This window comes from Hippopotamus amphibius, chromosome 14 (assembly GCF_030028045.1).
Source record: "Hippopotamus amphibius kiboko isolate mHipAmp2 chromosome 14, mHipAmp2.hap2, whole genome shotgun sequence".
NCBI classification, from domain to species: Eukaryota; Metazoa; Chordata; class Mammalia; order Artiodactyla; family Hippopotamidae; genus Hippopotamus; species Hippopotamus amphibius.
Window position 1 is genome coordinate 9,868,501 of NC_080199.1, and position 13,628 is coordinate 9,882,128.

General features: G+C 38.7%; 1 protein-coding gene across 1 annotated transcript in view; it reads left to right on the plus strand.

Moving 5' to 3' along the window:
- Positions 1 to 13,628, plus strand: part of NALCN (sodium leak channel, non-selective) — a 305,890-nt gene that overhangs the window by 215,676 nt on the left and 76,586 nt on the right. Inside the window, exon 16 of the mRNA XM_057707941.1 lies at positions 911 to 1,052. Coding sequence (XP_057563924.1) covers positions 911 to 1,052 — 142 coding nt within the window. The remainder of the gene's footprint in view (positions 1 to 910; positions 1,053 to 13,628) is intronic.

Genomic DNA, 13,628 nt, shown 5'->3' on the forward strand with positions numbered 1-13,628 from the left:
GATAGCGTTTGTTTAGAATGCCATGTCTGGGTACAATATAATTTGTCTTCCTTTTTTTAAAAGAAGAACCATGGCATTTCGCACCCATACTAATATGATTTTCTACCACTTTTGTCCTCAGACTAAGCAATTGCCTTAAAAATGCTTTAAAACACTTATTTTTAATAATTAAAGGAAATTCTTCCAGTTATAGCACAAAAATTACAAATAGAACCAGAATAATATCAAATATGGCTCTTTTTATGTAACCTGTTTTAAAATCAGTTCTGTGAGGAGGTTATAAAAGTTTGAGACTGGATGCGGTGCTGTAATATTTAAAATTCAAATCAAAATATATTTGCATTTCTGATTTTTTTTAAAAAAAACAACATTTAAAATCTGAAAAAATATGACATATATAAAAGAGCTGTAAATTAGATTCAAGATTAGAGGTTATTTGAAAAGATGTTATTTGAATTCTTCCCATGCTTTGGAGATCACATAAAGTAAGTTTCTTTTGAGTTATTTTAAGTCTTTAAATGTAAAATTATCTCTCAAGGATTCTTACGATAAAAAAGTTCAGAGAGATGAACTAATTCTTCCAAATCTTAGAGGGGAAAAAAAAAGTATCTTATTACCACAATAGGAGTCAAAAGACACCATTAAGTACTAAATATTGTTGCTTAAAAGTGATTTCAGGGACATAACTTTTCTAAAACAGGAATGACTGAAGATTTGGAAATTTTTCTCTAAACATTTTGCAAATTATATTTGTAATTAAATCTGAACACCTCTTGGTGTGACATGTCTTATTTTCTGTGAACTTTTGTCACTGCTTTGTCGTAGCTCAGGCAGATGCATCATTGCCAAATCCCATCCCTTGCTCCATTTCATTAATAATGCTTGACGTGCACGTACTTCTTTCGTGAAGGGAAAGCTTCATGAAGCAGTTCATTGATCGCCAGCAACAGGACACCTGCTGCCTCTTACGAAGCCTTCCGTCTGCCTCTTCCTCATCCTGTGATCACTCCAAACGGTCTGCGATTGAGGACAACAAGTACATTGACCAAAAAGTAAGAATAGCTGTCTCACATAACCAGATTTTTCTTACGCCTGTATGTTAGAGGAAAGAACTGCATAACTGGGTGGAGTCCTGAAAGCTAATGTCTCAGGAGAATAACAAAGAAAATAATTTTAGTTGTCGAAGAATTAAACCTAACATTTGTAAATCTGTGAATTTAAAATTTGCATTTCTGCAAGTCAGCTCTTGAGCCATGCCATGTGGCTTCCGATAGATCCAGAGCCTCCCCAAACCTGCATTTTCTCATGTGCAGAAGGGCTCTGAGCTCTCAAGTTCAGCCCAGGTTTCACGGTGGCCCATACCTTGTTTTCTGCAAGAGACCATGCTTATTCCAGTTATTACGCCAGGGAGACTAACCAGAGCAAGTTTCTCTAAAATAAGCCCAAATGACTGCCATTTATTGAATTTGCAGGAGACATCTCTAGACATGTTATCTTATTCGTGTTCTGATTTACCTGTGTCTTTATCATTTGAAAAGTAGATAAGGATTTTACCCCCAGATTCCACTGTTAGAAAATGAAAGAGCAATAACAGAGTTGGTGAAGGAGATTATACATATTAGAGTTTGTTTGCAAAAGCATCTAATTCACTTGCAAGTATTTCTCTTTGGAAGTCCTAGTGTCTTCTTTTAATCCTTTGAATTTTGCCCCCCTTTTTCTATGATTTATCATCGAATACGTATTTCTCTGTTATCATGGGTAGATAAAATACCAGCTCCTTCATGCTCCAGGAGTCTCTGTTTCTCCGCATTCTCCAAAGATCACCCTTGCAGAAGACTCTCCTCCTCCTCCTTCTCTCCCATCCCCTCCCTGAATGAAACGAGCTTCTGCCCTTTATCACTCCCCCAAGTCGTTTGTTCTCTGCTGAAGTTGAGTGATTTTGTTCTCAGTTATGATCACAGTGCTTTCCCTTGAAGTATGTCCCCTCTCATGCGAGGGTTCTCATTTATTTCTTTTCTTTCAGTTATCTACAGATGTTATTCCCCTGTCTTAGAGGTTCCAAGATTGTAGATGACAAGTCTGATGCCAGTGCAATTTTTTTTTTCACGTGAAAGTAATTCAGTTTTTCTTTGGTGGTTGGTTGGTTTTCTGGCTTCTCTTGGGAAAGCTTGTAAGACTTTCGACATCTCCTTGGAGTTCAGAACCTTTTTACCAGGATATACTTTGCATGTCTTTTATCATTGGAAGTGCCACAACTGGGGAGTCTTTTCAGTTTGCCAACTGATACCTGTCAGAGAAATTTCCATTTATTATTTGTTCAATTATTACTTTTCCATCTGCTCCTTTCTTCCCCCTGCTTTTCTCTTATGATTGATATCTTTCTGTTTTTCTTCTGTGCTTTGATATATCTGTTCTGCTTGGTCTTACGGGCCACTAATTTGATTTCGACTGAGATCATCATTTGCTTTTAAATTTTGAGTGAAAAATCATGAAGTGTGTGTGTGTGTGTGTGCACGCACAATACTTTTACCTCTCCTTAAAGACTTGTACTCTTTTCGAAAAATTGTCATTAAACTTGTCAGCTCCCTTCCCCATAATCATGTTTACTCAATACTGTGAACAGAGCATAGAAGCAGAAAAGTTTCTGTGTAGTGGATAAGCAGGTGGGAGAATAATGGCCTGGTTTCAGCCAGTTAGTCTGAAGTTGCATTTTACATACAAGAACACAGGTTGCTTCTTTTCTAAATTTGTTTCAAAAGCAGGCTTTAAGCCAGAGGGTGTGCAGTGAAGCCCCAGCCTGGGCTGTGGTTGCCGCCAGCCCCTGCAGGAAGAGTGTCGAGAGCCTGTGTCGTGGTTACCCAGCACGGTGCGTCCACAGCCTGCTTTTTTAACTCCCTAGTAATGATATCCCACTGGAAATACAAACTGGAAATCTTAGTCTGTGAAGATGTATTTGCTCTCTAAAAGGAAAGATGATGTCTCTTACATTTCCTCAACAGAATATTTTGAAATTGGTGAGAAACAATTAAAAGATTCTGGGCAGGTGAGTGGCGTGGGGGTGGAGGGCGGGGGGTGTCTAAAGGGAACTTGGAGCACTTTGTGAGCTGGCCATCGTCCCTGCCTCCCTGAGGGATCTCTGCCTTAGGTTGGGTCAAAGATCCTCAAATGCCATCTCTGATTTCTTTAATGTTCTTATACGTTTGTTGCTTCTTTTTATATTCTCATTTAACAGTTATTTTTAACTAACTGAAAGTAAGATAACAGTTTTAGTTACATTCTGTAACCTTGTACTTGAGTCTCTCTCCTAATCCCCTAAAATATAATGAACTAGCAAAGACACTGAGCCTGGGGGGAATCCAAGTCCCTCAGCTCTAAAGAGTCTAGAGCTTCTTGGAGACTGCAGGCTGTCCCCTGTCTATAAGGTCAGTTGATTCAAACACACAACACATGGTCTTTTTTTTTTTTTTTTAATCTTTATTGGAGTATAATTGCTTTACAGTATTGTGTCAGTTTCTGCCGTACAACACAGTGAATCAGCTATATGTATACATATATCCCCATATCCCCTCCCTCTTGAGCCTCCCTCCCACCCTCCCTATCCCGCCCCTTTAGGTCTTCACAAACCATCACGCTGAACTCCCTGTGCTCTGTAGTAGCTTCCCACTAGCCATCTATTTTAGGTTTGGTAGTGTGTATATGTTGATGCTACTCTCTCACTAAGTCCCAGCTTCCCCTCCCCGCAGTGTCCTCAAGTCCATTTTCTACATCTGCATCTCTATTCCTGCCCTGCCACTAGGTTCATCAGTACCATTTGTCTAAATTCCACATATATGTGTTAGCATACGGTATTTGTTTTGCTCTTTCTGACTTACTTCACTCTGTATGACAGACTCTAGGTCCATCCACCTCATTACAAATAGCTCGATTTCATTCCTTTTTACGGCTGAGAAATATTCTATTGTATATATGTACCACATCTTCTTTATCCATTCATCTGTTGATGGGCATTTAGGTTGCTTCCATGTCCTGGCTATTGCAAATAGTGCTGCAGTGAACATTGTGGTAACACGTGGTCTTGTACAAGGAAAAGGATCAGCCATGGTTAAGTTGCTCTCATCGCATGTCAGCATCATTGGCCAGATATAGATAAATTACAGTTAGAAGAGTATTGTTTATCTTTTTGCAGCCTTCAGCACCTGGAAAGTGGCACGTAGGGAACGTAGTTTCTCTTCATCTCAGCAGTAGCTACCCTGTTGGGCCAGCAGCAAAAAGACTTACCTTGCTGCCTCTCATTCTTAAAGCTTCGACTTTCCTTGGCCTTCTAGGAGAGTCAGCTTAACAATTCCTTTCACCATCCACTGTTTCCAGCTTGAGCTCCTGGTACTTTTCATAAATACTTAGGATCGGTCATCCTTGAGGGCTTTGGACCTGGGGAACCCAAAACAGAGAATCCCACTTAATGAATTTCAGCAGTGAGGATTTAATGGAAGCAGAAATCAAGGAGAAAGCAGACTGGTATCTGTATTTTTAAATACGGCAAGCCTTGTTCATTTTTTTTAAGAAACCCTAAAGCCTCTTAAAAACAAAAATACACAAACACACAGCAAAAGTCCCAGAGATGACACCACTGTTAGCTGCCCTGATAAAGCATTTTCCGGCAGCACTTGGAAATGTCTATTACAACCAGGTTGCCTTTGGAAATGCCAGTCAGTGTCAAGTGAAGAAACTCTCCCAGACCCCTGCACACAGAGGCTGTTTTCCCCCAAGAGCAGTAAGAAATCAAAAGAGAAAGAGAGGCTGCCTCTGAGTGAGTCTCATAACGTGGACAAAGGAACAACAAAACTTTGAACAATTACCTGTCAGGAGGAAACTTCTGACACCCCCCCCACACTAGAGGGACTCCCTTTTCACTTGCCACGGGAAACACTGCGTCCCCAAGAACCTGGACATCACAAGTTAAGGGGAAAACCTAAGAACAAAAGCCAGGAGGGGCGGGGGTGGGGTTGTTTAAGTAATGCGGAAACGCGAAAGCACACGTTAGGCAAGATTTTCTCAAGTAATTACCCTGGCTTTGAACCACTGTAAGGAATTCCCATGGCAACCTCACTTTGCAGAGACCATGTTTTTAAAAACCGCTGTTTGATTATCACATAAACTACCTGTCCTTCTCCATAAGCAATGAGCAAACAAAAATCTATCATCTTTAAAGCCATTGTGTGGCTTACTCACACCCTAAAGGAAGAAGACACCAAACAGTGGTCCCTCTTTTCCCTTGGGGTGAATGGCTGTCCTTCCAAAACCCACAGAAAAGGTGTTCCCAAGTGCCAATCCCCACATCTCTTTCCCTTTCCACTCCCCCACACCGCTGGGGGCATCTTCAAGGGGCTCCCTTTCTTCCTGATTAAAGGATAAACCTACAGATCTTGAGAGGAGTCTTTCTAGTTTCCAAGCAGAAGGGAATTGGGCAATGGTTTTCTACTCATTTTTTCCCTCTATATTATTGAAATTAAACCCTCGATTCCTTAAATACAGTGCTTGTTAATAAACTGAGATGTGAACTTGGCTTTCCAGTAACCCTGTTAATAAAAGCAGCCCACTTGGCCCCCAGAAGTGAATCATCTCATCAGCATCAAGGTTTCCTCCGTGGTTGGATCTGAGGACCCTCTCTTTCTTTGACAGACCTCCCTGGTCTCCCCGCCCTGCTGTCTCGGCTGGGGCACCACTTCTGGGGCCAGAACCTGCCGTATCTGGGGAACATGAGGGCACATTACAGAGTCACATCAGCAGATGAAGAGGTGAGGGGCGTCCCAGTCACCCCCTGGTGACCCTGCACTTCCTAGAGCAGTAATCGGAACCTATATGATAAAGAACAGTGAGGATTTATTTCTCCGATAACAGGGCAATGTCTGGTCGCTCTCTTACTTGCATCTTTTCTGCTAAACACATAGAAAGTTCCATAATAAGCCTTCATAATTAATACCTAATGCATGTGCAAAATGAGGAGGAAGGGACTTCCTTGGTGGTCCAGTGGTTAAGACTTCGCCTTCCCATGCAGTGGGGGTGCAGGTTCAATCCCTGTTCAGGGAGCTAAGATCCCACATGCCTCATGGCCAAAAATCCAGAAAAAGAAAACAAACACATAAAACAGAAGCAATATTGTGACAAATTCAATAGAGACTTTAAAAATGGTCCACATCAAAAAAAAATCTTAAAAAAAAAAAAAGGAAACCGAGAAAAGTAATTACCATGTTTTGTTTATCGTTTACATTTCCGTAAGTCTTCAGCATCCACTCAGTCATTCAACAGACGTTTATGGGACACCTGTTATTCCTCTGGCCCTCTTCTGGGCGAGATTCGAACTATGCCCTTTAGCGTCTGTTCGTCTAATGGGGAGAAACTCGTGTGAATGGGTGAAAGTAAAAAGTATTACGGGAGCATGAGACAGGATCCCCTAAGTCCTCCCTGCTGGAGAAGGAAGACTGAGCCACAGAGGATGTAGGTACTCCAGGCAGGGAGGGAAGTGTGTGGAAAGACATAAGGTATGATCTGCTTAATGTAACCGATTGTGAGGAGCAGAATAGAATAGTCCTTAAGGCCCATAATACCGATTAGGTGATGTAGGTTCTAATCCTCATCTATTAACAGAGATAATTCTGCTTTGTAAGGTTTCTTATGAGAATTAAATAATATATGTTAAATGCTTAGCATCGCACCTGGCATAGCATATGATATGTCCTATCATGCCAGATGAGAAAGTTGCTTTAGGGTCTTCCCTGGTGGTCCGGTGGTTAGAACTCGGTGCTTTCACTGTTGGGGCCCAGGTTTGATCCCTGATTGGGGAACTAAGATCCCGCAAGCTACACGGTGTGGCCAAGAAAGGAAAAGAAAAAAGTTGCTTTAATTAAACCATGCCACGAAGTCAGATTCCGCAAATAGACTTATATTCATCAATCAACAAAAATTACTTTTACTTAAATTAACCTTCAGACATAACAGTCCAGTGGCGCACAAGATATTAGCTACTGATTTATTTTCCTTACTATCCATGAGTCTGATTTTTTTTAGTCTGATTTTTGATGATATTTCAGTTGCTACCCCCACTGCCTACCTAGTGTCTTAGCCTCTCAAGAAGTAAATTAAATTGTTCTGGAAAGGTTGACTGTTCACAAAGCCTTGTTGATTGCCGTACAGCATTTTATAATTTTCTACATGATTGTAGAGTTTTTGATGATTTGTTCCAGTAACTCTGCACGTAGAGAGTTACTCAGCCTGATCTGTAATTTCCAGGATGAACATTAACTCACTTTAAAAAGAGAGAATAGCCTGTTTTCATCTTTCGGGCTTTTACTCATCTGAAAGAGTTTTCTAAAATAATAGCTTAGCATCTCTGCAGTGCCATTCAAGACACATCTCTAGGAGAGGAGTGGCAGATTACATGATACTACCACTAACCGGGAGCCGTATGGCAAAGATACAAAGTAGTGTGGTCCCGGCGAGGGAAGAAGTGTGTCCATCAAACCCAATATGAAAACCCCGCCGCTTCTTTCTTTAGCCTACAGATGCTTTAGTAGATAATTGGTTGCCCACTTATTTCACAGTAACAATGGAGAGGAAACAAAAAGATGCATCATTTAAGTGAAAACTTTTTTTTCATTTTTATTGATCTTAGTGTGTTTTTGAGCTCAAATTAAAATACGACTGCATTTAAGTGCACAGTCTTCACTTGACAGTCATTTCTAGAGAACTTTTATATGCAGTGTGCTAGGTTCTGGGCCAAAAACACATTTTGCTGCTTTCAACGAATACGAGAGTAGGAATTCTCTATCAGTGATTCTTTTTTGCAGAATATTTAATTGTGTGATCATTTTAGTTTGGAATTATATGTAATTGGTTTGCATTCCTTAGGTGCACATTTATTGGGGTCAAAAGTAAATCAGTCTAAGATTAAGCATCTTTTGTACATAATATAAAAGGCTTTTGATCAAGTGTTTTTGGTATAGTCTCCAAAACAGGTATGAGAGAGCTGAGGTTGCAGCTAAACCTATCTTTGAAATTTACTTTTTGCTCTACTTTTTAAACATGCTTCCCCTTTGAGTATAGTTGTACTTATAAATTGTATTTTCCATTAAGTCTCAATGTGTTGTAGTTGGTGCTTCTGCTGACATTCTTGTTCTTTGGATCTGAAGTTCGAGTACAACTGAATTGTAATTGGAGACCAAGAGCTGCTCCTTTGTATTATCAGAGTGCCGTGGATTTTAAATTCACAAACAGCTGCTTGGTTAAAAGCATCTGGCATTTTCTCCCAGAGTCATAAATCCACTCATCTTTTTTTTTTATCTCTGCAGATTTTCAGTCTTTTTCTTTCTGTGTGTATGAACTATAACCACGAAGTCGTTTTGTTTTTACTTAATATAATCTAAATCTCCCTAGCATGTATTGCATTACCAGTTAACACTATATATAAACATATCTAACTTTTTTCCATAATTGAAGGTAATGTCTTCTCCTCATGCTTTGCCTCATCAGTTATCATTACACTAGTTTAGCTGAGATGTAAAAGTTGTTGAAGATTTGACCAACTCTGCAATGACAGGCATTAGTGACTAAAGCACGGTCATAAAATTCAAGTGCAAAAAAGCCAAGCCAATGAAGTTTCCAGTTGTTTAGTTTCTAGTTATAAGATTGTTCTCTATCTCAAGTGAATAGAGGCATTTCAAAATAAGCAGTCCTCCTTTGCAATTTTTACCTGCTTCACATCTATTATTTTCAGGATTCACTTCATAAGGAAAAAAAAAGTAGAACACAAAGAGACCTATCCTTTAATATTAAGAAATTTCTTCATTGTTTAAATATAATTCAAGAATGAACCATGCACAGTGCTAGACAGTGGAGAAGAATGTAGTGGACAAGGAATACACCATTCTTATCATATAGAGCTTATGATCTAGTGGAATTCACAGAAAGACAAAAAGGTGTTTCACGCACAGAGCGGGGACCAACATCTACAGGGTGCCCTGGAGCCCAAAGGAAGAGTAAAGATTTGGGGAGGGGGTGGTGCACACATATTGCACGTGTGCCTGTGCATGTACATCTTTATGTATATATATTTAACTTTCATGCCTGGTGTTTTCTCAGGATTCAGAACTTATGATGTTGAAATAACTTAAGATCAGGAATCTTGACCCATCATCTAAAACTCCCTTTGTGCAAAAGTCACATTCTGAAATGTGTTTCAAACCTTCCTGACATGCTAGTACAATGGTATTCACCTTTACATACATTGTAACAAGACTATTTTAATCTTACTGCCACCGACACTAATCACCTGTTAAAAATTCTTTCTTTGTAAGCGTAATGTGGATTCCACAAAAAGTTTACTTTATGGAAACATCTTGCCATGCACAGGATCTGTCATATGCACTTTGGGATTAATTTTCAGTTCACAGGTGCGTGAAAAATTCAAATACAGATAAATGAGGTACCACCTTCAACCTGTGTAATTTTCAGTAATTGCTTATTTCCAATTACTATATTTTATGTGGGAGACTTATTCAATAAACTGGCTCATTATAATAATTAAACTACACCTTTCTAACAGAAATGACATTCATCGAGCCTTGTTCACTGGACCATGATTTGGGGCTTAATGGTCATATGTTTTTATAAATACTTTCCCTCTTAATATCAATCTGTTCGTATTTTCATAGTGAGAAAAGAAAAATAAGGCCTCTCAAACTTCTTCCCACTTAGCAACAGAAATGTATTGTTAACAACTCCAAATCAGAAAAGTTAGTTGAATATATATATTTGTGGTTTTCTTTCTCAAATAAATATTAATGGCTTCATTTCTAAGGTTACTAGAGTGAACAATGGTTCTTTAGATCTAAACATGGAGCATCCCAAAGGAATCTAATGTTCCCTGACAGGTCTGTGGGAGCATCCCAAAGGAATTTAATGTTCTCTGATAGGTCCCAGGTGATTGAATAAATTGAATTAATGTTCTGGTTAACTAAAAGTTGTGATGCATCCCTGATTTTAAGGATTCAATAAACGTAAAATATAAATCCTATAAACTATCCTGGCTCTAATGGGTTAGAAAGGTCATTGATCTCTTTTAGTGCTTCAGTGTTGTTATTGTGAACATCAATTATGCATATATAGAACCAAAATAATGGCTAGTTTAGATTTTGTATTAGGAGTTAGAAGAAGTTAGAGTATGTTATATGTGTAAACCAAATCTTTCAAGTCAAGCAGACAATGTTTTATTACAGTATAGCTTGAAAAATGCTTTTTTTATACCTCTTTTTTTTAATGCTTTTAAAATACTGTGACATTTTACAGACATCATGATGTAGTGAAAAGCTGTACAATCCAGAACCCTAATCATAATTCTGCAACTTATTACCTGGGTAACCTTAGACAACCTAATTTCTATGAACCTTAGATTTCTCATCTGTGAAAAAAGAGACACTATCTCTGAGGATTAATTTGAAGATTAAGTTTAAAATATGTAACATGGTACCTCAACACAGGATCAGAGAGCCAAGGAAATGAATAGGATTTAGAGGATTTGAAATATACAAGTTTACCAGTTTCATTTTATGGCCATTTATATGATTCTTCATTCAATGACTAAAGAATATACACCTCCTCAAGAACACATGAATGGTTTATAGAACATGACCACTTACTACACTACAAAGGAATTCTGAATATAAACCAAATCAGTATCTTAGAGAAGGAATTATTTGACCAACATAAAATTAGAAACCAAATGACAACCACAAAGAAACCCTATACATTTAGAAATTTTAAAACCACTTCCAAATAACTGTGGGATTATAGAAGAAACCACAATAGAGATATAAAATCTCTAGATCTGAAAAATAATGAACATAATATATATCAAACTTATGAGAAGTAGCTAAAGGCATTTTTAGAGGAAAAATCATAGCCTTCAATGAATATTTAATAAAGAAATGACTATTGACATTAATGTTCCAAATAGTCAACTCAAGTAATTAGAAAAATAGCAACCAAGAAAACACTAAGACAGCAGGAAGAAATAATAAAGATAAAATTAGATATTTTTCTCTAAAATAAACAGTTTGCAAATTATGTTTGTAATTAAATCTGAACACCTCTTGGTATGACGTCTTACTTTCTGTGAACTTTTGTCACTGCTTTTTCTTAGCTCAGGCAAATGCATCATTGCAAAATGCCATCCCTTGCTCCATTTCATTAATAATGCTTGAGGTACGTGTACTTCTTTTGCAAAGAGGAAGTTTCATGAAGCAGTTTTTTGATTGCCAGCAACAGGATACTTGCTGCCTCTGATGAAGCCCATCAGAGGGGCTCTATGTTCATGACCTCATCTAAACCTAATTGCTTTCCAGAGGCTCCTCTCTTAATATCATCACATTGGGGTTAGTGCTTCAACACATGAATTTTGGGGGTACACAAATATTCAGTCAGTAACACACGGTACTGCAGGGAAGAAGCCAATAATTAGTTGCAGGGCATCAAATGTTGTCTCTGGAAACAGGCAAACACCCTTTTCCCTCCACACTGAAGAAAAACATCCAGGAGTGGGATCAAAAATAACTATTATGACAAAGGAAAAAGCAGATCCAGATGAAATTGGTGGTGTCGGGGGGAATGGAAACAGAGGCAGGAAATCCCAGAAAGAAAGCTGTCATGTTTTTTTAAATTAATTAATTAATTAATTTAGGGCTGCGTTGGATCATCATTGCTGCATGGGCCTTCTCTAGTTGCAGCAAGCAGGGGCTACTTTTCATTGCGATGTGTGCACTTCTCATTTTGGTGGCTTCTCTTGTTGCAGAGCACAGGCTCTAGGCTCACGGGCTTCAGTAGTTTGGCACTCAGGCTCAGTAGCTGTGGCTCACAGGCTCTAGAGCACAGGGTCAGTAGTTGCGGCACACAGGTTTAGTTGCTCCATGGCATGTGGGATCTTCCTGGACCAGGACTCGAACCCGTGTCCCCTGTATTGGCAGACGGATTCTTAACCACTGTATCACCAGGGAAGTCCTGAAAGGTGCCACATTTGATCCCTGTGTTCAAACAGAAGAGGAGGCTCTGAAGTTACGAGAGAAATGTTGGAAATGCAAGAAAACAAATTTTGCATGAAAATGAGCAACCAAAAATCATCAAAGTCAAGTTCTCTACAAAAGTTACAAGAAAAAGAGAGTAAGAATGGAATGCTGTCCTATTGACCACAAAAGCTGCCATGAAGACATACCCATAAAGAGCTCCAACTGTGCTACTATTGTAAAATGACCTAAAAAGACATTATAAATTACGTAAGATTAGAATAGCACCATAAGTAAGAATTGGAAAAACTCATACATAAGCTACCAGAACTCAGGAAAGAATTGTAAATAGAAGCAGTGAAGACTAAATTAGAAGGAACACAAACTGACTACATATATCAGCTGATGTCTTAAGAGAAAAAGAAGTTGAAGAAGAGGATATTTTAAGAAATCAGGAAAGAAGTGAAGAAAGAGATGGAAATGATTTAAAAGAAAATGGCAAATTGAAGAAAGTGAAAAATGCCCAATGTCTATATCTTAGGAGTCCTGAAAGAGGAAAACCAAAGCAATAGAATACAAGAAGTCCTAAACTTTTCTGAAATATAAAAAGATTTAAAAGTACATGTTGAAAACACACATCATGTATCCAAAACATCAATTGTGAATGACCAAAAATAAGATAAATTCCAGATAAATTCCAGGATTTTAAATTTTTTAAAAAAATGGTATCTAGGATTTCCCTGGTGGCACAGTGGTTAAGAATCCACCTGCCAATGCAGGGGACACAGGCTCAATCCCTGATCCAGGAAGACCCCACATGCCATGGAGCAACTAAGCCCGTGCACCACAACTACTGAGACCGCGATCCGAAACTACTGAAGCCTGCACACCTAGAGCCCATGCTCTGCAACAAGAGAAGCCACCACACTGAGAAGCCTGTGCACAGCAATGAAGAGTAGTCCCCTCTCGCCACAACTAGAGAGAAAAGCTCGCACGCAGCAATGAAGACCCAACGTTGCCACCCCCCCACCAAAAATAGTATCTAGCCCACAATGAACAAAGGAAAGAACATTTAGATTATCATCAGACTTTTCAGCAGTAATGCTTTGTGTCAAAAGAAAATAGAGTGACATATATAGGATGCCCAGAGAGATAATATGTGAGCCAAGTTTTTTTATATCCAGAAAAACTGATGTCGAGAGGTAAGGATGTAAATACTATCGTGTCCATGAGCCTTTTCTGAGGGAACCACTAAAATACCTACTTCAGACCACCAAAATGAACTCCAAAATGGCTCCTAAGATACTGACCTAAGAACCAGTGGTCAGCATTCAAGATATGATTGTGCATAGAACTGCAAGTGCGTGAGGACTAAAATGAAGAGTAAACTATAAAAGAGCTATTTGCTCTGCTAACATGAGCACAGTACAAGCATACAAATGAGCAAGGAGAATGAGAAGAATACAGGCCAACACTCTGAAAAAATTCTTTAGTTGTATTGTTGTGTTAGAGTAAGTATTGCAATTCTGAGACTACTGTCAATGAAATGTGAAATAAAACTAATGATTAATTATGAGA